This window comes from Pholis gunnellus (assembly GCF_910591455.1).
Source record: "Pholis gunnellus genome assembly, chromosome: 20".
NCBI lineage: Eukaryota > Metazoa > Chordata > Actinopteri > Perciformes > Pholidae > Pholis > Pholis gunnellus.
In genome coordinates this window covers 18,466,248-18,492,295 of record NC_136547.1, presented here as the reverse complement: position 1 = coordinate 18,492,295, position 26,048 = coordinate 18,466,248, and the positions used below count along the sequence as shown (strand labels likewise).

At 41.3% G+C, this 26,048-nt stretch overlaps 3 protein-coding genes across 7 annotated transcripts; all 3 read left to right on the top strand.

Moving 5' to 3' along the window:
* Positions 1–239: 239 nt before the first annotated feature.
* Positions 240–6,857, top strand: LOC306712192 (copine-3-like). The gene is made up of 16 exons (XM_079181338.1): positions 240–332; positions 789–961; positions 1,161–1,340; positions 1,437–1,511; positions 1,869–1,940; positions 2,036–2,113; positions 2,199–2,288; positions 2,961–3,059; positions 3,223–3,306; positions 3,454–3,513; positions 3,784–3,917; positions 4,216–4,270; positions 4,677–4,728; positions 4,843–4,976; positions 5,487–5,720; positions 6,239–6,857. The coding sequence occupies exons 2-16, from the start codon at positions 803–805 to the stop codon at positions 6,356–6,358; spliced, it is 1,626 nt and encodes a 541-aa protein (XP_079037464.1). The 5' UTR covers positions 240–332; positions 789–802; the 3' UTR covers positions 6,359–6,857.
* A 1,002-nt stretch (positions 6,858–7,859) lies between these two features.
* LOC306712191 (copine-3-like) lies at positions 7,860–15,876 on the top strand. 3 transcript variants are annotated; one of them, XM_079181337.1, is made up of 17 exons: positions 7,860–7,918; positions 8,796–8,978; positions 9,124–9,303; positions 9,456–9,530; positions 9,652–9,723; positions 10,259–10,339; positions 10,485–10,574; positions 12,149–12,247; positions 12,374–12,460; positions 12,727–12,786; positions 12,985–13,118; positions 13,658–13,712; positions 13,804–13,855; positions 13,999–14,132; positions 14,308–14,544; positions 14,654–14,768; positions 15,310–15,443. In XM_079181337.1, exons 2-16 carry the CDS (start codon positions 8,820–8,822, stop codon positions 14,762–14,764), a joined length of 1,626 nt encoding a protein of 541 aa, XP_079037463.1. In that variant the 5' UTR covers positions 7,860–7,918; positions 8,796–8,819; the 3' UTR covers positions 14,765–14,768; positions 15,310–15,443. The 3 variants fall into 3 exon arrangements, with proteins under 3 accessions (XP_079037463.1, XP_079037461.1, XP_079037462.1); XM_079181335.1 differs by lacking the exon at positions 14,654–14,768 and having other exon boundaries at positions 15,310–15,876; XM_079181336.1 differs by lacking the exons at positions 7,860–7,918; positions 14,654–14,768 and having other exon boundaries at positions 8,756–8,978; positions 15,310–15,876.
* Positions 15,877–17,316: 1,440 nt separating this feature from the next.
* LOC306712193 (copine-3-like) lies at positions 17,317–25,944 on the top strand. Of its 3 annotated transcripts, XM_079181341.1 has the most exons (17): positions 17,317–17,434; positions 17,988–18,146; positions 18,610–18,789; positions 19,108–19,182; positions 19,266–19,337; positions 19,424–19,504; positions 19,833–19,922; positions 20,562–20,660; positions 20,929–21,015; positions 21,101–21,160; positions 21,273–21,406; positions 21,584–21,638; positions 21,751–21,802; positions 22,001–22,134; positions 23,188–23,424; positions 23,799–23,911; positions 24,582–24,716. In XM_079181341.1, the coding sequence occupies exons 2-16, from the start codon at positions 18,015–18,017 to the stop codon at positions 23,907–23,909; spliced, it is 1,599 nt and encodes a 532-aa protein (XP_079037467.1). In that variant the 5' UTR covers positions 17,317–17,434; positions 17,988–18,014; the 3' UTR covers positions 23,910–23,911; positions 24,582–24,716. The 3 variants fall into 3 exon arrangements, with proteins under 3 accessions (XP_079037467.1, XP_079037465.1, XP_079037466.1); XM_079181339.1 differs by lacking the exon at positions 23,799–23,911 and having other exon boundaries at positions 24,582–25,944; XM_079181340.1 differs by lacking the exon at positions 23,799–23,911 and having other exon boundaries at positions 17,327–17,412; positions 24,582–25,944.
* The last annotated feature ends 104 nt before the right edge of the window (positions 25,945–26,048 follow it).

Here is a 26,048-nt window from a genome sequence, read left to right as displayed (position 1 = left end):
AACCAAAACTCCAGAGAGTTCCGTCATAATTTTACTGCGGGGATTGAATCGGACAGTTTCACTACAATGTTTTGATCTTTTTTACACTCTATGGTTAGATTTAATTTTAGCACAAATATACCAGGCAAACATAACGTTGTTGCGTGTCGGACGATTTAACGGAACAGAAGAAGTTAGCTATGTTAGCTACTAAACTAGTTAGCGGAGCACTGCTGAGAGTCGGCTCCGCCCCTCCACCCTCGGGCTGCCCAGCTGTTCTTGTCAGATAAACACGTATTCATGTTTGTTCACCAGAGACAGGCAAAAGTGGTTATTTTTTAACATCTAAACAGGTAAATAAATCAACGTAAGCTTTCAACTGATATGAGGAAACACTATGCGTAACTTAGGTGGAGACTTAGCATTAGTTTTGGTGCACCAGGAAACGCCACACCCACTAACGGTCACTGCACGCATGTCCTCATTAATTGACGCTAAGAGCAAGATTTTACACGATTTTACAAGAATTTACGCTACGCATTTTTTTTTTATTGTTGTCTATATTTATGTTAAAGGTAACGTACGTTATTCTGTGATAACTGCTTAAAGGTACAGTTTGACTAACGGAAGCTGACGCGTTTTTTTCCAGTCATTTTGCTGAGTGGGTCCTGTCAAAAAAACAATATTTTCCTCCTAAATGTAGTAGAGTAGAAGTATAAATTAACAGAAAATTAAGATATTTAAATAAAATACAAGTACCTTGAGTAATTGTACTTAATCATTCTAATTATCTGTGGATATCATCTTAGTACAACCAGCAGCCATGGCCTCAGGTGGGGCCCCAGTGCCGGGGGCCACCCATTGTGCCACCAAGGTGGAGCTGACCATCTCCTGCGAGAACCTCATGGACATGGACATCTTCTCTAAGTCTGACCCTCTGTGTGCCTTATACATCAACACTTCAGGCTCCCACTGGTATGAGGTCTGTATGAGGACACGGGGGGGTTAAATGTCACATGTTATGGATATGACTTGTTTGGATGAGCAATTATACAAACCTTTACATCTAACAAAGACGTACCTGAATGCATCGTTGCCACAGTGGTTGTTGATGATCACTGTTTTATATTTCAATGTATGTATTTGGCTTCGGATTTAGTTTGTTTTTCTTTGTGAATCAGTTTGGACGCACAGAGATGATCCTGAACTGCCTGAATCCAAAGTTCGCCAAGAAGTTTGTGATCGATTACTATTTCGAGACGGTGCAGAGGCTGAAGTTTGGCGTGTATGATATTGACAATGACACCTATGACCTGGGTGATGATGATTTTCTGGGGGAGCTTGAATGTACCCTGGGCCAGGTGAGCTTCGCCTTGTGCAGTTTTTAAAAGAAGACCTTTTGGGGCGATCCGCCACCTTTTCACCGTTCTGTGACGCTGCCAGTATTCTGTGTCCAGATTGTTTCGAGCAGGCAGCTGACTCGACCGTTATTGCTGAAGGACAAGAGGCCTGCAGGTCATGGGACCATCACAGTGAGTGGACTCTTTTTCTCATTTGTAAAAACATATGGCGAGCCGTGCCGTATGAGGCCCTCTCTTTGCTGACACTGACACGCTGGACAGAAGGGCTGCATTGCACCAACAAATACTGGGGTGTATATGTTATGTTCGGCTATTAGCCATCTTTCTGGAATTATATTATTGCATACTTGCGTCTGGCGATACTTATAGTGATGTTTTTGATGAACTGCTTCTCTCTCTTTGGTATAATATGATTAAGGGGGACACAGCTAGGTCTAAAAGAGTCATCCATCACTGTCCAAAGTACTAAAAGTCCCCAAACCTTTAAGAGTTTTGATTTCTTTTGTTTATTTCTTTTTTTCTAAATAGATATGTGCTGAAGAGATTACAGACAACAGAGTGGCAGACTTTGAGGTGTCAGCCCGCAGGCTGGACAAAAAGGTAACACAGGTCATTTTGAATCATTAAGTCTGACATCTTTATTATGTCAACTGCCCTGAAGTACCGTTTATTATTATTTGAATATGGATGTATAGTTCTTGTGGTGGTCCGACCCTTTCCTGGAATTCTACAAGCAAACGGAAACTGGCTGGCAGCTGGCTCACAGGACAGAGGTAAACATGTTCACCAGCAGCTCCTTCCCTCTGCTGGCTCAGAGTCATCACTGACCTGTGGCTCATCGTGACCCCGTTCATGTAGGTGGTAAACAACAACTTAAACCCAACATGGAGACCCTTCCGCGTCTCGTTGCGGTCTCTCTGTGGAGGAGATGTGGAGAGACCTATAAAGGTAATTACATTTTTCATTTCAGTTAATTTGTCTCACGTAATAAATGCAGCCCAATAACACAACCTCCTCCTCTAACAGTAGAATTAGTTTTTCCCTTGTATTGTTTTTAGATCAGCTTGATTGACCATGCTACTCTTATCTGACTCTAACATACTAATGATTCATTTTGTAACTGCATTTTCTTTTCATTTTGCCAATGCTCCCAAACTTAAAACATGCTGCACCTCCAGCTGGATAAGCGATGCGTGTCCTCACCTGAAGGTGTGCATTTTTTGCTACGTTCTTTTTACTCAATTGAGTTACTCCCACTGCCTTTACTGTGTTTACAGTGATAACTAGGAGTGACTTGTGATTGACTATTTGAGCATGTGAGGTGTGACCGTTTGTCATTTATTGTACGGTTTGATTGGTTTTGGACCAAATGTACATTGAACATAAGATGAAGCTTCCTCGCTGACCACCAATAGTGAATACTTTATGTTTTAATAATGTTTATATCACATCTACATGTTGTAGTCTCAAATAAGACATGTTAGTAACGACTTCAGAAAATCACATCAACCTTCATTTATTCATCCTGTCTTGATGCTTAGTTAGCCTCTCTTTAGAACTTTTTTATGGGCTTTTATTTTGTCACCTTTTACAGAAAATCTCTGTTTTTTTAATCTTCAGGTTGACTGTTATGACAACCATGTCAGCGGCGCCCATGAGCTTATCGGGAGCTTTAAAACCACACTGGCTGAGATGCAAATGGGAACACACTTTTCTCCTGTGAGACTTTTGTGTGTGTGTGTGTGTGTGTGTGTGTGTGTGTGTGTGTGTGTGTGTGTGTGTGTGTGTGTGTGTGTGTGTGTGTGTGTGTGTGTGTGTGTGTGTGTTAGATTTCAGCTCTATTAATAGAAGCCTTGTTGTTGACTCCTGATTTCCCTTGCAGGCTGAATTTGAGTGCATCAACTCAAAAAAGCTAAAGAAGAGAAACTATAAAAACTCTGGAATCATTTACATCAAGAACTGCCAGGTAATGATTTAGAAAAAAAAGGGAATTGAAGACAATTTAAATTATTCTTAATTGATTTCAATATATTTATTTCTGCAGTCTTCATTGCATCACTGTACATTGTGCACTGCTGCACACCAGTTCACAGTATTGTTTACCTTCCTTCAGGTGGTGAAGGAGTACACCTTCCTGGATTATATCATGGGCGGTTGTCAAATCAACTTCACCGTGAGTTTGGAAATGTCAGACTCAAGATGTTGTTACTTTTATTTATCTTCACAATTTGTAATCAGCAGACCACACATACTGACTGACTGCCTTATTCGTAAAATGAATTCTTTCTATTTCTTTGTAATTACTTCCAGGTAGCGTGCCTCTCTGACACTTGCAGAAACTATATATATTATATATTTATATATTTATATACTCTCATTTGCATTTGGCCATTGAGCAGATCCTCATATCTTGATTCTTATCCTCTCTTGGATTTCCGGCCAGATTGCCATTGACTTCACAGGCTCTAACGGGGATCCCAGCTCTCCCCAGTCCCTCCACTATATCAACCCTGAAGGCTACAACGAGTACCAGACAGCCATCTGGGCGGTGGGTAATGTCATCCAGGACTATGACAGGTAAACACAAACTCGGCTTCATCCTACATCCTACATAAAACTACCACTTCAATCCTCTATTGCAGAATAAGAATGTTGAAGCAGATCCAAGCAAGAGTTCAGCCAGTCAGATGCAGATGTAACTGGTTGTTTTCAGACTTCTGATTTGAAAACTTTTATCGGATTAAGTTTGATTGATCACAATGACCACGCTTCACAGGACTTAGTTTTACAGCTTTACTCTACTGACTGATGTGCCTTGTGTAGTGTCCTTAATGTTCTACCTATACCTGTATTTCTTCTGTCCTTTTTTTTGTAGTAACAAGATGTTTCCCGTCTTTGGTTTTGGAGCCCAGCTCCCTCCCTCCTGGCAGGTGTGAAAACATTCTAGAAGGCCTTAAAGATCCTCATCGTCATCAGCAGCAGGCACCTTGTTCATTTTCAACAGGGCGTCATTTCGTTCACCCGCTAACAAACTTTCCTGCATGAACCAATTTTGGTTGTGAACCCTTTAATAACAAGATGTTGGATTTAATTGTGACGTCACAAACTGGTCTGATACTCAGTCAGGAGGATGACTTTGTTTTTATAAAGCTGGTAAGAGTTAGAAACTACTTGTTTCTAACAAGATAAACATTAAGGGGCAAAGGAATAATGCGTTTTCTGACTCGTTCCATTTTAAAATTCAGAAGTTGGTGCAAAATTGTCATGGACTGTATTGTAAAGCTCTTATTTCTTTATTTCTTTATTTATTTATTTATCTTTAATTCATGCTTACAGGTTTCCCACGAGTTTCCTATCAATTTCAATCCAGCAAATCCATTCTGCGCGGGTAAGTCAAACTTTGCCACAAGATGTGAAGTGTTTGGTTTGTATAAGTTGTTCAGTAAGGCAGCATTAGTGCGGCCAATTTGTGTGTGTGTGTGTGTGTGTGTGTGTGTTGCAGGCATAGAGGGTGTGGTGGCGGCCTACCAGCAGTGTCTACCCCGGTTGAAGCTCTGGGGCCCCACCAACTTCTCTCCGGTTATCAACCACGTCGCCTGCTTCGCCAGACAAGCTCTCCGGCAGAACGCGGCCTCAGTAAGTAGACGCATTCTTTTCCCAGAAGAAAAGAGAGAAATCTGAGGACACTCCTAAATCAAACAGGTTTTACATTCAGTTTTGAGGGCAAGACCAGCTGATAGAAAAACAATATCTTAATTAATTAATATGTAATACCTGTTGTTTTACTGCTTTTGTTCCCTTTATTACCACAAACGTTTTTTTTTGTTCATCTTGCATATATTGTAATAACATATTTCACTTTTTGATACCTCGTTATTTCAAAAACATTCTCCGTGAGAAGAATATTTGATTTATTTAGTCAAATCTGGTTCATAAAAAGGTAAATAAACTTGCACAGTTGGTTACGTAAATCTCACATCATAGGATTCAATGTTTGTCTTTGTCAGAGAGAACTTCTGATCGCTCATCGGTGATTAAAAAAAGTTAATTAAACAAACCAAGAAACAAATAATATTCTGATACTTAATAATTGTAAACTGCATATCTGGCATTGTCATTTTTTTTTTTCACTCTGTCCATCTGCAGCAATACTTTGTGCTGCTCATCATCACAGATGGAGTGATCACAGACATGGACCAGACATGCACTGCTATTGTGGAGGCCTCTCGTCTGCCCATGTCTATCATTATAGTGGGTGTGGGAGGGGCGGACTTCAGCGAAATGGAGTTCCTAGACAGTGATAACCAATTGCTGCGTTCGCCCAGGGGCGACGTCGCCTCAAGAGACATCGTCCAGTTTGTGCCCTTCAGAGACTTTCAAGTAAGCAGCAGCCGATACCTTAATGCTGCCATAACAGAGTTAGTGTATGTACACATAAGGGATTTTTATAGGTGCAATATATATGATTCAGAGCATTAATATAGCAGCAAACAACTATTATCAATGTAAAGATATCGTGGAGTAATGTCTACCGGAGCAGAGAATGAAGTTTCTCTGCACTGTGCTCATCCCTCCTCAGGCAAACGCGGTTAGCTCTGTCAGCTACATTTAGCACTGTTAGCTGCAAGCTGCCGGCTCAGCTGTAGCCATGTTGAGAGACACATAGAAATGCTCCCAATCCTCTACATTGCACCTTTAATTTCTTAATTGGAGAATATTTTTTAATCCACTTAATTATCACTTTGTATAACGGGTGTTTACTGATTTAGAAGTAAATGTCATATATTTAATATCACACGTTACACAATTCAGTTTTGTATTACGTTTGTTCTTGACGGGCAGCTCCTACTGCTCCTTCCTGCTAATTACCCTTTATTCTTGTAACATTGCCGTTGCAGGGGAACAGCGTGGCCCTTGCCCAGAGCGTCCTGGCGGAGCTGCCTGATCAAGTGGCCTCCTTCTTCAATTCTTACAAGCTGAAGCCCCCGAATATACTGAGTGCTCCTGAGCCGTCATAGACAGTTGGGTTAAAGTAACCCAAATACCACATCCTCCCTACTTATCTGCATCTCCTGTGCCCTCTTTCTGCATTTCCTGTACAGAATGGCACAAATGAATGCCATTAAATGGATGTGGGTAACAAAGACAAGCATATATGATTTGACTTGATTTTAAAGCTCATAGAAGAAGATTTGCTGTGTCCAAGAGACACGACTGCTTGTAAAGTGCATGTAACCCTGCAAATGTAACACTTGACATGGTGGTATCGCTTTGTTGATTTCATGTCATTGTTTTTCTTTCTTTCCCCCTGTATTAGCTCTTCTCCGCTGTTACTTTACACAACCTCTCTATGCTGCAATTCTTAGAGACACGTTTTGTGTCTTACTCGCCAGACCATCTGAGAAATATAGTGTGTAGGGTGTTTTCTGTCTGTTTAATTTAGTACTAAGTTTGAGCTTTTTGTCTGATATTGTGGATTTTGAAGGAATGTGTGTAAACATAAAAAGTGTAATCTCAGTTTCAGCTATTGTGACATTGGAGATCAATTAGATAAACATCTGCTGCCCCCTGCTGTGAAAATAGTTTGTAGCCAAATCTATCTCTTTTTTTTTTCACCTGCATCAGTGTTTTCAGATTTATGTTCACAACAAAGACACTGAACTGTTTCCACAAAGATGTTGCCTCTTCCGGCACTGTGGCATTATTCTGATGAGGGAAACATTTTACCACAACTGGTAGACATGCGTCACATCACAGTACAGTGATCTATATTTAGGTTTATCTAACTTTCCAGCTAAAATACATTTCACAATGTATGCAACTGTCAGTAAGAAATAACATGCATACTAATAATTAATTAATGTATCCATGTTAGTCATTAACACAGAGTTTCCTTGGTGTCACTTGATATGAGTGCGGGTCATTGGAGAGGACTAATAACTGCTTGGTAAACTAGTCACAGTTCAGAAAAGGGTTAAGAAACGCTGCATTTGTGAATCATGACTTTCTTCAAGCTGTTCATTACTTTATACTTTAGTGTAGTCTTTTGGATTCTTTTATCAAAACTGTTGGGGGTTCAAGTTGGATGGCTGGAAAGAAGAAAGCACTAAAGATAATCAAAAACAACTCTTGATTTGATTGAATCTGGACGCTGTGTCCTGTCCACCACACTGAACCACAGTCCTCTTATAGTGGGGTGTTTGAGGCGTCTTTATGCTGTTGATGCTCCAGTTTTGTCTGACTGGCAAATGTAGGCTTTTGGGTTTTCTGCATGACTTTCTCAAAGTATATCTATATAGGAAGTCTTTCCACAGCTTTAATATTTAATCAAATTTCCACTTTGTTTGTTGGTGTTGTTGACCAACCTAATGATGTATTATATGTAGCCAAGTGGTTTACCAGCTTTACTATATTTTGTCTAAGCTGACAAAACGGTGGGTGCATCGCTTTCCTCTGCAGCAGACTGATGGGTGCCCCTCAGGCTGGGGACGAGCGCAGTGGGCCCCGCCCACACAGCGCGAGCTCCCCTATGTCTGTCTGCTACTGACAGCTAACACCACAGCTAGCTAGCTCACAAGGTAGGACGTATAAAGTGAACACTCCTTTTGACAATATGCTGTTTTCTTTTGTCGTAAAAGTAAATTTAAGGTTTTATGTAATAACGTTACTACTTAAACCGCCACTTAAAGCTACAGGACTGCTACGGTACCATGATAAACTTATTAGTATCATGAGATCTTTAGCTGAAACAAAAAAGGCGTCAACTCGTTCGTTAACCATTGCTAAGTCAACGTTAGGATACGTTAGTAACGCTAGTTAACACCCGTTATATTTCATCGATTTTAACAGCAAACGTGAGTGAAGTGTCTGACGGACTTCCTCCATCGTTAGCCAACGTTAGTAACGTCAACGGCAACGTTTAGCCACAGCTCGGTCAATTAGTTTTTTTCCATTAACTTTAAGTTAACTAAGTTACGTCAACGTAAGTCAATTCTCTTTATAATGGATTCGACCACATGATGCAACGGCGGATGTTTTACTGTGACTCACCACTATGTGGCGAATTATAGACGCATTCCAGCAGCTACGTTTTATTACAACTAAAGGGGCTATAAATGCATCATGTGCCTAACGAATCATAATGCGCTCTACTCGCGATACATTTCTATTAACTGTTAATAAACGCATGTATAAAAGCTTAGTGTGTTTACTGGGTCCTCTTCATAGGCTCCACGTATGTTGGGCGTGTCAACTGTAAAACTACATTGAGACAAAGTTAGTTAAATTTGACAAGTAAACAGTATTAACGTCCGCTAAACAGACGGCGATGGGGCATATGTTTTACAAAGTACAGATGGCTGCTGCTCTCAGTAGAAAGCCGTCGCTCAGTCTTAACTTTGAATGATGATGGGTGTGGTGTATAAAGTGTGTGTAACTTGTGTTTGTGTTCGTCAGTTCGTGTGTGTCCTCCAGGCTGTGATGGCAGCAGCCGGACCCCCGGGGCCAAAGGCCCCCGAATGTGTGACCAAGGTGGCACTGAGCATCTCCTGTGACAATCTGCTGGACATGGATGCGTTCTCAAAGTCTGACCCTCTGTGTGTGCTTCTCATGAACAGCTCAGGGCCTCACTGGTGTGAGGTAAGAATCTAATCTCATTTTATATTGATACCACATCTGCATTTGCTGTCACTTTTGAAATGTCACAACACCTGCTGTGAGTCAAAAGAGTGTCGTGACTATGTGCAGAAATAGACGTTGACTCTGAAACGTGTATCTGTGTCAGATTGGCCGGACGGAGAAAATCCAGAACTGCCTTAATCCCAAGTTTTCCAAGACTTTTGTCATTGACTACTACTTTGAGATGGTGCAGAAACTGAAGTTCGAAGTGTACGACATTGACAGCGAAAACGGCAGTCTGCAAGATGCTGACTTCCTGGGAGAACTGGAGTGTACCTTGGGACAGGTTAGCGCACTTTTGTTTAGCACAAAAAGTCATCATCACACATGCTTAGTCGTCATGCTTCTTTCTTTTCACTTAGGTTGAGCATAAAGTGGTGTCGTGGCCGTGGTCTGGGTAGATAAGATAACTCTTTTGATTTTTTTTTTTCTGTCCAGGTTGTGTCCTCAAGGAAACTCACAAGACCGCTTGTCATGAAGAACAAGTCACCTGCAGGGAAAGGAACCATCTCTGTGAGTCCTCTGTCGTTCAGGTTGACGGTGACACATTACGAGACGTTCGATGTGTTCCTTTGCGTACTCGTATTTGCACTTTTTGGATATTTTTGACACAAAGCTGTTTCATGTTCTGTAGATCTGTGCTGAAGAAAGAACAGACAACAGGGTGGTGGAATTTGAAGTTGCGGGAAGAAAACTGGATAAAAAGGTATTAATTGCTACTGCACATTTGTATTGTTGTTTTTTAGAAATAAGATATTGTAGCTCAGATACGTAGGATTAATGAATCATTCTCTCTATCATCTTGTGATGTGATTGGTTGCACTGAGGGAACATAATTCCCATAATACTGGAGATTATATATTAATAATTCTGAGTGAACAGGATTGTGGTGCAGCTGGAGGATGTAGTTTGAAAGGGACTCAGTTTCTGGCCGACGTGTTTTTGTTCCCATCCGAACAAATACATTTAAAATGTAGCTTTAACACACTGTCCGATTCCACCACTTCATCATCCATTAAGGAAATGCAAGTCTGGCAAACGATTAACTAAAGAAAACGTTCTTGTTAACTTATTGACAGTTTTCCCCGCTCTGACTATGGCTGTTTTCTTTTTTTTAAAGATAAATATGCACAATATACATGCATTAATATCTCTCCGTCCACTGGATTAAAATGAAGGCTCAGTGAACATACTCAGCGTTGATTTAACTGACTTCCTGTTGTTTTCTTACTTATTTCCAGGATTTCTTTGGCAAGTCCGACCCGTTCCTGGAATTCTATAAGCAGACAGAGACTGGATGGCAGCTCGCTCACAGGACAGAGGTACGAATCTAACCATTGTGTCCTCATGTGGTCCAAGGATCCTTGGACAGTGTGTGGGCAAGTGGAGTCATGACTTTGTATTGACAGTTTGAAGTGTAAGCGGTGAATGCATGTCAACTGTCCAAATGCTGTTTGATCTGTGCAGGTGGTGAAAAACAACCTAAACCCAATATGGAGACCATTCAGAATCCCGCTGCAGTCGCTCTGCGGAGGTGACGTGGAGAAATCTATAAAGGTACACACACACACTTACACACACACACGTTGACTGTAAGACATGGTGACTGATGGCACAATGTTGGCCTTTTTACCGTTTGTGTTCTTTCACGCTACGTGTCGTAATATGCAGGGTTTCTATCGGGGGGGACATTTTACAATCCTTCCTGTCTCATCCTGGCTTAAGTAGTGTTACCTAATGTGTAAATGAAATGGTGACTGGAACTCGCTCAGTGACGGATTAGCTTTACTGAATGAAATAGAATTTTCCAAAGTTGTTTTCTCTTCCGTGCAGAAGCAAAGGGCCTGTGAGATCCAGCAGAACTGATACAGGGATAATCTCAAAGAATAGACCAAATGCATTTTACGCCTTGTCTCATACATGAATATGGATGATGTTATTTCTGCCCAGCTAAACATCAACAACAAAAAGCACACATGTTTGATCCCTGAAGCCTTTTCATGATTGCATCAAGGCCATGATGAGGAGCCTGCCCATGTTTTATTGATTGCCTCTTGTGCACACCTACGGGTCTGATGATCTTGGCACAAATAAGGAAAATGTGTGTTAGCATTAGTTTATGTGTGTTGTTTTTTGTTTCCAATCCTTTAACCCTGTAAAAAGCACACTTGTCAGGAAGGGATGCTTTCCAGTCTACGGTGCAAGTGAGTTCACTGTCTCCATCGCGAGTGCTCTTCACGTGAAGGATGCCGTGTCTTTGACGGGACGGGCACAAGTCCTTAACACATCTACGCCTGTCTTAAAGGAGTACGTCAACGATTTCAGGAGTTTGGCTCATTGGTCAACTTACCTGTTAAATGATGAGAGCATCATTTAACAGGTAACTAGCATTCATTAAAAATGGAACTGGAAGTATTTGTAAAGCTAAATCATAAGTCAAGATATCCAGATAGGTCTGGTAGTTTTTCTCAGTTAACAAATACCAAAATACAACACACCAACGGGTTCTGATGTCCCTGTTTACATATGATATATGAAGCTTATGTTTGATAGAACACTGTGAGCTAATGTGCGGTTGATCACAATAAACATGGCTCCATTCAGTATTTAATGTTACATTAACATTATGTTTCCAACAGGTAAGTTGACCAAAGAGAAAAATCCCCAAAACGTCGACGCTTTCTGTTAAGATGGATTCCTTTAGTTATCCATTACCGTTGTTAGCTAATCATCTCGTAGACTGTAGCATCAGCTGTACTGGTTGCTCCATGCTGTGTGTAGACATGTTTCCTTTAACACTGAAGGTGCTCAGAAGCTGCAGGGTGCAGATTCTGAGCAGGTACTCTGTGTGACTTGCTCTAAAGGAGGTAGTGGGACCGTGCCCCTTTCTTTTTTTTTAGCCAATTAGCAGGCTTGCGTGTGTGTGTGTGTGTGTGTGTGTGTGTGTTTCTGTTACATTTCTTCAATGTAATGTGTCGTCTCGCATTCGAGGCTTCACCCCCAAAGCATGCTTTTTCTTGACTCATCTGCTTTGATTTTCACACAGTGATGCTAATCTATTATTAATTCTTTCCCCCTCAAGAGAATGAACTGGATTTGTCTTGTTCCTCCTGACTGTCTGTGTTTCCTAGGTAGAGTGTTACGACTACAACAACAGTGGATCTCACGACTTTATCGGCTCATATGAGACCACGCTCTCCCAAATACAGCAGGCATCACAAACATATGCGGTGAGCTGTCTCTCCCCCTCTGTGTGTACATGGTTGTTAGTGTTTGCATTTTCCTGAACCACAAACAAACAGAAAAAGGCTTCTCGCCCACATTTTCACTTGTGTGTGTGTGTGTGCTCCTCTCAGGCTGAGTTTGAATGCATCAATAGCAAGAAGAAACAGAAGAAGAAAGGATACAAAAACTCTGGTGTTATCGTTGTAAAGCAGTGCAAGGTACTGTGGTTTGAATATTCTTTTTCTTTCTGAATTAATAGTTCATGTTCAGCACATGCATACTCTGCATGAAGTCAGTTGCGTGACTTAGAGATGTTGAGATGACAGTAGACGCTACCTGTGCATCAAAAACATCGTATTCAGACGTGCACAATATTATGTAATAACATTCAAACACCACGACAGTGCAGTGCCTCAGCATGCATGTTGTTACATACGGTTTTTGCAACAGTTCTATAATTTCTGTCAACAATATTTCTTTTCAGATAGTGAAGGATTATACGTTTCTGGATTACATAATGGGCGGCTGTCAGATTAACTTCACCGTGAGTGCTGCATCTTTTTAAGAATCTTTCAGGAAACGCTGAAAGAAATATCCCTGATATTTACATCTTATGTTTGTTTGTTTTTTTAATGACATTGTATATTGAGGATTTAATGTTTTCAGGAAGCATTTATTATGATGTTGTGAAAGCATTATCCTATTTGATTACCTCTTGTTTTTAATCCATCCCCCGGGGCAGATTGCCATTGACTTCACAGGCTCTAACGGGAACCCCACCTCTCCCCAGTCCCTCCACTATATCAACCCCGGAGGCTACAATGAGTACCTGGCTGCTATCTGGACAGTGGGGAATGTCATCCAGGACTATGACAGGTACATGGATTGTTATACATAAAGTTTTACGTTGGTAACAATACACCATAAGTCATGTTTTTCTTCCTATAGCAAATTTAGTCAAAACACCAACAGTGAATGTGAGTTTTTTTGTGGATTCACTGAAGTCGTCAGGTTAATTCTAAAGACTGCAGCAGCACAAGGTTTAACATGTAGAGATGGAGCAAAAAGCACGTTTTATACCGTCTCCTAAGATCGCTGAAATCATCATCTCTCAGGCACAAAATCAGACCAGATCAGTCTACAAGAACTATTCAACAATCAACAGAATTTGCTCTCTCATAAAGTTAAATGATACAATCCATGTGAAAATTAATATGAGATGCAGGGACGAGCATTCAGAGCACACAGCTGTTACCGTAAACGTCCCGTCATGTCTGAATGAAGCTGTGAGGAGCATGAATGTAAAAGGTTCCCACGTCTGAATGACACGAGGCCTTCTTAAGGGCTCTAGTCTAATCCTTTGTATATCTAAACTTACTACGACAACAACACCTGTTTTCTTTCACTTCCTTTAGCGACAAGATGTTCCCTGCGTTTGGGTTTGGAGCCCAGATCCCTCCTTCGTGGCAGGTGATTGTTTGTTTCAGTTCAAACATACTTGGGCGTTGGATATGTTGTCAATACATTCTCTGATGCATGTAAAACCTGTTTGTGTTCGCAGGTCAGCCACGAGTTTCCCATCAACTTCAACCCAGCAGATCCGTTTTGTGCAGGTGATGATAGGCCGAGGCTAACGCAAACTCACACGGCTGTGTGTTCAATGAGACCGAACGGGACATTAGCTGTTCACAGATTTGGTTTATCACAATATCACTTAAGATTGGCATCATTTGTTCTTTGTGTGTGTAATTTTTAGGGATAGAGGGTGTGGTCCAGGCCTACCAGCAGTGTCTGCCCCAGGTGAAGCTTTACGGCCCCACAAACTTTTCCCCGATCATCAACCACGTAGCCCAGTTTGGAATGCAAGCCATGCAGCAGCAAACTGCCTCTGTGAGTTGCTGGAAGTAATATTATAATTGTGTCTGTTGTGTGCAAATGTTTGTCGCTGTGGTTTTGAAGTAGCTACTAAACGGAGACAACGTAATCTCGATCGCTTCCTCTTTTCCACAAAATACCAACCGTTCTGTTTCTCGTGTTTGTTCCCTCTCATGTCGACGTTTCACAGCAATACTTTGTTCTGCTGATCATCACTGACGGAGTGATCACCGACATGGATCAGACGCGCAGCGCCATCGTCAACGCCTCTCGCCTGCCCATGTCCATCATCATCGTCGGAGTGGGCGGGGCCGACTTCAGCGCCATGGAGTTCCTGGACGGAGACGATGGGAATCTACGCTCTGCTGCGGGCGAGGCTGCCATGAGGGACATCGTGCAGTTCGTGCCGTACAGGCAGTTCCAAAATGTAAGCTACATCATGAAGCGACGTCTTTGTAGGCAGGCACCACATAAGCTTCTTTAAAAAAATCATTAAGTAATGCATACATTTGAATGTGTTATACATCTTATTGCAGGCAGGCAGTGCAGCCCTTGCCCAAAGTGTACTGGCAGAGTTGCCTGACCAAGTGGCCTCCTTCTTCAATTTATTTCACCTGAAGCCCCCCGTCGATCCCAGTCCTTCCTAGAAATGTAGGAGCACTCCCAGCCCCCCAATCCTCTCCTTCTTACCCACATTTGATCCGAAGCTGCATGCATTTCATTACGAGCGTAATTATACAACCTAGTTCACTTAATTTACCACCCTGTTTCTTTTAACTTCCTGTAGTCTCTACTGCCATAGGTGTTTTTACACATTGATTTTGTGCAGATTAAACAAGATATAACATAAACACAGCATATAAGCATTTCCCACCTATTTCCTGTGTTATGTGAAGCTAAATTAACCGGCCATATAGTTAAGTGTTCAGATGTTAGAGAGCAGTATTCATCTTCTCATCTACCTCTCTGGCTGAAAGTATTAAAACATATTTCCCATAATGTCCAACTATTGCATACAGAATACATACCAATACCCGAGCTCCTCACTCGTGGAACTGCCCTCTAGGAAACATTCATATCCTGATCATACTTGAATATTCATCCAATCAGTGCAACACACCGACGCCTGCAGCTCATCTCCGCCGCTCACCGCTTCTCTTATTTGTTTCTCTCCTCTGCTGCTTCTCTTTAGGGTCCTCAAGAACTGCTCGCTCAGAGCGTCTTGGCAGAGGTCCCGGGTCAGGTGACAAGCTTCTTCAACACCATGAGTCTGAAGCCCCCCCACGGTGACGCGCCTCTCCCTAACCTCTCAGCATCAGCACCCCCCCCCCCCCCCAGTGACCAACTTCTCCCCTCAGGACACCACATGAGCATGCAGCATCCAGTCTGACAGTCATGCTACGACTTGTAAATACTATGCGACAATAGTATAAAGCCATAGTACACAGATATTGTGTACATTTTCTAAAATTTACTAACATGTACTTAACTTAAACATTTATTGTGACACTTCTATGTGACTCTATGTGACTCAAGTGCCGGGATTGTTAATTGTTTGATTGATCTGCATTGATTTCAACTAATGCGACTTGATTTAAGGTCCTTGGTTCAGCCATCTCATCAGTCTGTCTGAACGTGTACATGAAAGGGCTAGAGTACTTAATGTGTTCTCCGTGTTTATGCTTATATTTCCTCCAGCATCGACATATTACATAATGACGACTTGTATGTTGGTTGTTTCCTTGGGAAATGAAGCATACGTTTCCTTTGAAATCATGGATTTTTTTGGACAGATCAAAATATATATACTTTATATCAAATACAATTCAGTAATGTTTACATAATGGTTGAATAACTTTGCCTAAATTCTTAACTTTTGTAGGTTTTACGCTACCAAAACAATTATTTTGTACACTTGCTGCTGTTTTGTATGTCAGTCAGTTTAAAAAAAATTCTGTTCCATATTTGGTTTTAACATATTGTTTGAGTGTTAACAATGAGAACCCTTAGAAGTGATTACATCAGTAACCTTCATGCATGCAGCTGTAATGCATGTTTGTACCGATGTACATTAGAAGTTCACTCCGTCTTAAGCGATCGTAAAACGTATCACTTTACTGACTGTTAGGAAAATGGCCTAATACATTTCAATAAGTGTACATGTATATTTAATATGCACTGATCACTGTGGCATTGCCTTAATATACTTTATTGACTTTGTTTTTATTGATATTTTATGTAAATATATGCAATGCAAGAAACAAAACAAAATGTAAGTCAACCTACAAAATCGCCAGCTTCTATTTCAGTATTTTTTAAATAAAGATATTAGATCATTTAAAAGTGATTTGTGTGTTTTGTTTACCGCTGCCTTCCTGTCATGACATTAAAGAAGTACTAGTATGTATTTTAACAAAGTAGTGATTCATATTCATGACACATTTTGTAACACAACCAAAGTGTTGTAACACTGGACTTTGTCCTAGGACGCGCATCTAAAGACAATGAACACACTGCCTTGTCAGTTCTTAAACACACACACACAACATTTATTGAGTGATACTAGTCACGATGCAGCTACACAGTGTATGTAAGAGGCCTCACCTCCAATTGACTGAAAGTGTCAACCGAAAGTGTTGGTAAAATATTAGCTTTGACTTTACTTTTAGCTGACGGTTGTCATGATTGTACAATCATGTACGTACAGTCATGTTCATACTGATGCTAATACAATGTGTACCTTGTTTAATAACGAAATAAAGTCCTGGACCGATCCTATAAACAACCCTGCAACCCCTCTGGTGGCCACATTGTGTAACTGCAGAACAATATTAACCGGAAGTCTTACAGTAAGACTTCCGGTTATGTGCACTACTGAATCTTCATTCATTTCAAAATAAAACTTTCAAACCTGACAGCGATGCAACTCGCTCAGTGACCATTAGAGCATGAGAGTTCATTATTGTAACACATCAACTCTAATTATAAGAGCGTCATGGCGGATATAATAGTTTACTACGACTACTGGTGAAGAAATCAAAGATAAAAGTTAAAAAACAGTCAGGTGGTAAATTCGCGCCGTGACTATTTGAAGCTGGATCGTTGTTGTGGCAGACGTTACGACGTCTCGTTCTTTGTGGGCGTAACGTCGTCGTGTTGACGTGAGAGCTCGAGGAGGAGAGCCCAGACATCACGTCATTGCGTCACTTTTACATTCGAGAGGGCGAAACCATCCTGCTAAGCTGTCACGTTCATGTCGAGCAACTAGAACCGCCCAACAAAGTATTGTCTTATTGTGAGTCCAAACACTTTTAACGGTAAGTTTGAATTTAAATCACCAACTACTATTTGGGTGGAAGTTAACGAGCCAAACCAGCTATTTATCAATTTAATAAGTTATCAATAACCAGCCTGGTTAGCTCGCTAGCGTTCGTCGTTGTACTTTCACTCATCGTAACGTCAGCCCGTCTGCTTTTTCCCTCCGGCTGGACCTCCTTAATGCTGAAGTATCGTGTTACATTTCCCATGAGACGGTTGCTGGTTCACCACACCCGTGTCTGAGCGAGGCACCGCGGTTTAGGGTCAACATTTTGAAGCGTCAAAACTCTACAATTGATATTTTTGGCGTAACGTACGGTATCACAACGTCACTCCTTGTCACCGTGTTGCCCAGCTCGCGTGAAGTTACCGCCCCCAAAACAACATATTTTATTAGTGGAAGTTCCCTTCTAGTGGTAACGTCAGTGCAAGTTGAACCTCATATAAAAAGCTGTTAAATCTTGGCTTAGCTACACAAACCTAAAGAAATTCATTTGAATAACATGTGACGTTCTCACACAGTAACGCCCCTCTCTGCGTGTCCTTCTCCAGCTCTTAACAGACAGTCTGTGGACAGACATGGCGACCCAGTGTGTGACCAAGGTGGAACTGACGGTGTCCTGTGAGAATCTCCTGGATAAAGACATCGGCTCCAAGTCCGACCCTCTGTGTGTGCTTCAAACGAGCAACTCTGAATCCCAGTGGTACGAGGTCAGTAGGATGTCTGGATCTAAATTCATTCAACATCCGGGAGCTCACAGATTTATAGTTTATATTAGTGAACTGTTGCCCTAATCATAACCCTGCTGCTTAATTCTGCTTGATTTAATTTTGAACATCAAACACATTAGAATCAGTCGGTGTTTTACATTTATTTTGAAAGGCAAAAAAAATATATTCTTCAGCATCTTCCCCTGCTCTGAGAAACAGATAATGGGGGATGTTTTAAATTATACGTAGGTGTGGCAGTTATGTCACTGTTATGTCTCTACCTGCAAGAGAAAATCTCAGCGCAGTGTTAATCGTTAACCCCAAATAGAAAAGTCAGTGTTGTGTAAAGCAGCAGTCACATCATGTCCATTTCCTGTTTCATCAGTGCATGTGGGCCAATACATTCTACTGTTTAAATGTGTGCACGTAGCGAAGCATAAAGCAATCCGCCCTTTCACAACAGGTGGACCGCACAGAGAAAGTCCAGAATTGCCTCTGCCCAAAGTTTGCAAAGAAATTTGTCATCGACTACTACTTTGAAATAGTGCAGAAACTGAAGTTTGGGATTTATGACATCGACAACAAAACTGTTGACGTGAGTGATGACGACTTCCTGGGGCAACTGGAGTGCACCTTGGGCCAGGTAAGTGTTTGGCTTCATGTTGGGTTGAATGTTTCAATTCCTTACTTTTAAGTTTCACCGAACAAAGTTTGTACATTTTTGTGTGTGTGACACATTGTGTGCTGTAATAACACAACTGTTACACATCAAGAACTAACATCCCTGATAGACAGTTGCTGTTTCGGCTCTCAGTGTAATCTGACCCCAGATGTTCACTTTGCCTGGTTGTTTTGCATGCTTGCCTCGTGGTTCAGAGGCTGCTGTGTTGCTCTCATCCACCGCTTTTGCTTTTGCTTCTGCTTCTTCTTTCGTTAACTTGCTCTTGTATCTGCTTTTTAGGTTGTGTCCAGTAAGAAACTGACCCGGCCACTCGTCTTGAAGAACAAGTCTCCTGCAGGAAAAGGGACCATCACAGTGAGTGACGCAGAGAGCCAGAGAGAAAGGTGGCCGTGTTGTTTCCTTTGTCCTCTGATGTTTATCTGCTCTTCTCTTCACAGATCAGTGCAGAAGAAATAAAAGATAACCGGGTGGCGAACTTTGAAGTTGAAGCAAGGAAACTAGATAACAAGGTATGAGTGATACTTTTAGAAGTATTCATTTTTCAATATTCAGGCACATTATACTTATTGTGTTTCATTGCTTCTTTCGTTCACAGGATTTCTTTGGGAAGTCCGACCCGTACCTGGAATTCTACAAGCAGACAGCCACTGGATGGCAACTCGCTCACAGGACCGAGGTACGAATGAACAGAGAGCTGTGGAAAGAAAGTTACAAATCTTCAACAAGAGTTGTCATATTAACCTTTTTATTCCTTTCCTGCCGCATGCCAAATACACATCGACCGGGGAAAAGTGCACTGATGAAGCTGATTAACCCCCCCCCCCCCTTTTTAATGTTAAAGTAGATTAACAATAGGTTTAAAAACATCTGGACATTTCCCACTGCAAAAACAACAACTAAATATGATTTCAGTTGCCTTTTAAGAATCTGCATCGGTTCCATACAAGTTAGCTCTGGATGGAGTAGTCTGCAACCGGTATGATTTTCATAAATTCTGTCTTCAGGTGGTGAACAACAACTTGAATCCAACATGGAAACCCTTTCGCATCCCCCTGCAGTCTCTCTGCGGAGGAGACCTGGAGAAACCTATAAAGGTACCCGAAATACACTTTATAACCGTGATCCTTTTGGTTAAGTGGAAGTCTGTGTTCTCACTGTCATGACATAATACGACCCGTCTGGAAGGTGTTGAATAGTCTCTCTCAGATATCTCAAAGCATTGTTGGAGTGTATTTAGTACTAGCGTGATGATATATATATTTTTTGAACTTCTGAAGCGCACATGTCAGGAAGGAAGCTGTGTTCAAGCATACAGTACAAGTGAGTTACCCAGTGTGTTACAGTGTTTGTCTTTTTTCATCCTGCCATCACTTAACGGGTGAAGTTTGTGAATGGAGTAGAGAGGGGGGGGGGGGGGCATCGTACATGACGATGCCTGAGTAAAGTCGCAGGCCCTCCAAGTTTCCTTCATCCAACACGATCCTCTCATGAAACGGATTTGTCTGAAACCACACATTCCTCTTTTAGTCATCTGACTGTCTGTCTAGTACGCTCGTGCTACAAAGAGTTACGTTCTGAATCTCACTTTTGCATGTTCTTGTTTCTTCTGTTTTCTACATCTCCAGTTTTTTGTTTTTGTAACGAAACCAATAGGCTATGTTCACACATAAAATAACACCATGTATCACTGCTGTCCAGATAGTTTGGATCATATCTTCTTTACCTTTTTCCAGGTTGAGTGTTATGACTATGACAGCGATGGCTCCCACGATCTTATTGGCGCCTTTGAGACCACAATGACACGCTTCCAGCAAGCGTCACGAACATCTCCGGTATGTGTGTGTGTACATTGTTTGTTTGGATGTGCAACAACCAATATTTCAAACATTATTTCAACATTCTCAAGCATCTTGAAGCTGCTTATTGTACTTATATTTGGTGTTATTGTAATTAGTTTGGGTTTTGGGGAAAGTTCTTGTGAATTAGTCTCGCTAAGAGCACCGACTAGTGTAGTTCCAAGTAAAATGTCAATTTCAAACAACTTTGACTTTTAAGGGCGTCTCTCGCATTCACACCCATGCTTTCGTGTTTTGTCCTCAGGCAGAGTTTGATTGCGTCAACAGTAAAAAGAAACAGAAGAAGAAAGGCTACAAGAACTCCGGCGTTGTGAGCGTGAAGATGTGCCAGGTATAGACTGTTGCATTGTTCTCTTGTGTGATTAGATTGCATGCTCTCTAATACTCTTTTATAATACGTATATTTTATCTTTTAGGTGGTGAAGGAGTATACCTTCCTAGATTATATTATGGGAGGCTGTCAAATCAACTTCACTGTAAGTCTCGGTTTCTCTATAAATGCCTCTTTTTTTTATTTTTTATTAATTTGTATTTTTGGACCACTAATAAGCTCTGCATGTCTGCCGGCTCCCTGAATGCTTTTTGCAGGTGGCTATTGACTTCACAGGCTCCAACGGGGACCCCAGGTCTCCTCAGTCTCTGCACTACATTAGTCCTCAGGGGGTCAACGAGTACCTCTCTGCTATCTGGTCTGTGGGCAACGTCATCCAGGACTATGACACGTATGTATGACACAGGAAACGCAGTCTAAACTTCATGTGAAAAAACACCACGTCACCAAAGTTCCCCATCATTTGTATGTAAACGTAGCTAGCATTTCTTTATGGCCATAATGGTTTGCATTTAATTGACATAATAATCACTAATGTACTAGTGATGTTTCTTTCCCTCCTGTGTAGTGACAAGATGTTTCCCGCCTTTGGCTTTGGAGCACAAATCCCTCCCACATGGCAGGTAAACTACAAAACGCACAAAAAAGATACGACTGCTGTTTGAATCAGATTGAAAAGTAATTTAGTAGTTTTGACACAGGAACTGAAATCTGATGGTATTGTGTTTCTTTTAGGTTTCCCATGAGTTTCCTCTCAACTTCAACCCAGCAAATCCATTTTGTACAGGTATGTATACAAATCATTGCACAGAATGTACATTTAGACAGTTATATACATATACAATAGTAGATAATGTGTAGTGTGTTGACACAAGCATGATCCCTACTGTGTGTGTGTGTGTGTGTGTGTGTGTGTGTGTGTGTGTGTGTGTGTGTGTGTGTGTGTGTGTGTGTGTGTGTGTGTGTGTGTGTGTGTGTGTGTTAGGCATTGAAGGTGTGGTGGAGGCCTACAGGGTGTGTCTGCCTCAGGTCAAACTCTACGGTCCCACCAACTTCTCCCCCATCATCAACCATGTAGCCTGCTTTGCTAAGCAAGCCCTCCAGCAGACCACTGCATCGGTGAGCAATTGCCCGTTCACATCAGGGGGTCACTAATAGGCGGACCGCAGTCCGGACCCTGGACCTAAAACCGATAGATAATTGAGAACTATTCAATTTATATGGAGCACTTCTATTTTAACCGGCGCAGCTTTTCTAGCCTTTACGGCACTCGTTCAGCGGTGCAGGAAACACACACCAACCATTTACATGCAGGTAAATCACATCCGACATGAAGGCACATAAAATAAACCTAAGAGCCCAATATGATCAGAATCCTAACACGTTTATTCACCGCTCAACAATGACGTTACCAGAGAGGAATGGAGCTGAAACAAGTGGTTTAATAACCACAGATAAAGATATAATATCACTTCACACCTGAATGAACTGAATTTAAAGCTGTAGGACAATTCAGTTCAATTCATTTCACTGAATTTCACATTGTTCAAAAGCTTTCTGTTATTTGTTTTATTCTTAAATGCAGCCCTTATTTTACTTGAAATGAGAGAAGAACATTTATTTATTACTAGAGTATGTATTATTGATAAATATTGTTGAAGCTCACAGGTCTGCATGCACAGAGACTCCATATTTGGCAAATGAAGTAACACAAAACCATGAATGATTTGCAAAGAATGTCCTTCCAGTTCATCATTATTAGTATTTTGGCTGAAACCATCCTGAGTATAAAGTCCAATAGTCATTTTTACCCTTGCACCCCCCACTGGCACAATTCTTTAACACTTGCAGAAAACCTTCCGATGTGCCACATTGGACAGGAACTCGTTGAATTCTTTGTGCATACATTTGAAAATAGTGCAAGAGGATTCAGAGATGGCTTGATCCAGAGCAACAGGAGTTTTTAGATAACACCACAGTGTTTGCCTGTTCAAGCTATTTCCAGATGCCAGGCCCATGGTTTCTGGATTTAATGTCACAGAGAGGCATTACCTTGAGTTGTATGCCTGTCAATAGCTGAATATATGTGGAAGTCTAGTCCACCTTTATCCTGTCAAGAGAGGCCATTTAATAATTGATCTACTACCTCTGTTGTTGCCGTCTCCCCCGAAGCAATACTACGTTCTGCTGATCATCACTGACGGAGTGATCACCGACATGGATGAGACGCGCAGCTCCATCGTCAACGCCTCTCGCCTGCCCATGTCCATCATCATCATCGGAGTGGGCGGGGCCGACTTCACCGCCATGGAGTTCCTGGACGGGGACGACGGACGTCTGCGCTCTCAGACCGGCGAGACTGCCATGCGAGACATCGTCCAGTTCGTGCCATACCGGCAGTTCCAAAATGTAAGTCAGAATGAAAAAAATCACCTTTTTATAGCACCGATTTGCTTTTATAGAAGCAATGTGTTTGTGAATAGGGTTTGCTTTAATTTCATAAAATGTCTTTTAATAAGCCAATTCATTTCTTTACAGAACTGCATGCCTTTCAAACCTTTTTTCTGAGCATTTCACTGCGTCATTTTTTGGTTTAACTGGCTTCAAAATTTCAAATCCAAACATAACATATATATATATATATATATATATATATATATATATATATATATATAGTGTCCCGATCTAAAACCAGTGTACATGCCCAAACCCAGGCAACCCAGCCCATCAGCTTAGCCCTCGCTTAGCTTACGTCTGTGCATTGTGTATTTATCTCTTTTCAGGCGCCCAGCCAGGCTCTTGCCCAAAGCGTATTGGCCGAGTTACCTCAGCAAGTGACCTCCTTCTTCAGTATATTCAAACTGAAGCCTCCCAAAGATCCAAATGCTTCATAGGGGTACCCCAAATATTTCTTATTCATAAAAATTGACCACCACCCTCGCTTGTGCTTAGCTGATATGAATAACCGCCTCCCTGCACGAGTCATCGCATGTCGTGATTGCTATCCTCATGTTTTCATTCTTTTCCTACTTTGTTTTGCTAAAGATCCGTCCAGTGCTGAGTGAGAGAGATGGTACAATACATTCTGTGTGAGGATATGAAGCGTGGTGACCGATCTCAGAAACATATTCTTGTTCACATTAAAGGGAAAATTCCTCTGCTCAATAGCACGTTGTGCAGATGAATCCATTGCTCCATAGTACATCGTACTATAGTCACCAGAGTCAACAATCTGGCTTCAACACTTGCATCTTCAGCTCTTTTCCAAAGAGATTAGGGTTGAAGCGAGACGAAACTGAGAGGAAATGACCAAACAATATTATTGCTGTTGCTGCTCACTCCATCTATAAATGCAACAAGTACAAGCAACTCCTCTGGAGGTTGCCACAAAAAGTGGCATTGTGACAAAATAACTCTCGAAATATAGTGAAAAGCAAAGGTGGTTGGAACTTTCCCTTTGGCTGTCTTCATCTGCATGACGTTCTACTTCTCGTTCATGAACCCATATCATTTAAATAATCTTTTCTTTTTTTTAACGTTTCTTTTCTCTTCCTTTTGCACTTCAGGCTCCTCGAGAAGCACTGGCAAAGAGCGTGTTGGCAGAAGTACCAGGTCAGCTGGTGGACTTTTGCAATGCCACGAAGCTGAGTCCACCCAAATCCAGTGCAGCCCCAAAGCCTGCAGGTAGCGTCTGATAACACGAGGAAGAACCCAGACACAGACCCGTCTCACCTGCTGCTCATATAACGCAGATCATCTCACAATTAGACAAAAGTCCTTCCTACACTTACCTTTCTCTAACCTTTTATTTCACCACCTTAAGGAAATACCAGCATGCAGCTTAGTCAAAACAAACACACAATACATCCACACTCATGACCAACCTGTGTATTTTTAAGTGTCAAAAGAGCTTTTGTTAGATATTAGCATTAATGTGTGTTCATTTTAGCTGTTATTCAGTGCTACTGCATATATTAGAAATAGCAAACAAACATAATCATTCCGCCATTGATGGGCAGGGAATTGCACTTTTTAAAAAGTTCTATTTTTTTTAAAGAAAGTATTAAAAATACACATGTAAGCATTCATTGTTTCTGAAGTAATCACAGAAACAATGCACTGTGTGTACACTCGTCTGCTGCAGGCTTTTTAATTCGGAGTGTGCAGTTACAATAGTTTTGTAAACGGCTGTTAGGCATTAAGATAACAAAGAGGATCTTTTAATTATGGGGAACTGGTGTGACTCGGTATATATATCATAGGGTAGTGGACCCCCCCCCCCCCCCCACCACATATAAGATGTTTACATCCTCAGTGGAAAGGCTGCAGCACTGCTCGTAGCATAATTATGTACAAATAGCTAAGCTAATAGCTTTTTTTTTAATGGACGCACATGCTTCTCTATGCACTCTAACGATTTACTCATTACTCAATGCAGTGCCAAACTGTGTGTGTAGGTTATGAACCTGTGTAGACACAGAGCGCTTTATACCTTCAGTATGAAATATGATGACGACTAGAACGTGCTCTCATTGATCCGGTGGTATTGTGCCAGTCTCATGACTTGTGTATGTGTGTACATTTACTGTGGTCTACCATTGTGCCAGTTACTTTTGGTTAATTTGCTGTTGGATAGTTCCTGGACTATCAATTCCATATATATATGACTATGTATTCAGTTCAGTATTACACGCTGTCACCACAGAGATGAGATACAGTACTGCTTACTGAGATCTGTGCACGGATAGTTTTTATGGATGAAAGCTATAAAACGTGCACCTGATGTATCGGCTTTAGTGCTGTAATAGAAATGTGCCTTTGTGTCAATATAAAGTACATCACGGTTCCTATTAAAGCATCTCTTATTCAACACAAGTTTAATTTAACATTTCTTTAACGACTTTCAGCAATTAAACAGCCCTTTGTGTACTATTCCTTGTGGTCATTGCAGCATATGAACATACATACGAGACGATGTGTGCGATTGTGTTTTGACAATGTGAAGTTGCAGAAAAGTGTAAATGCAGTGGCCT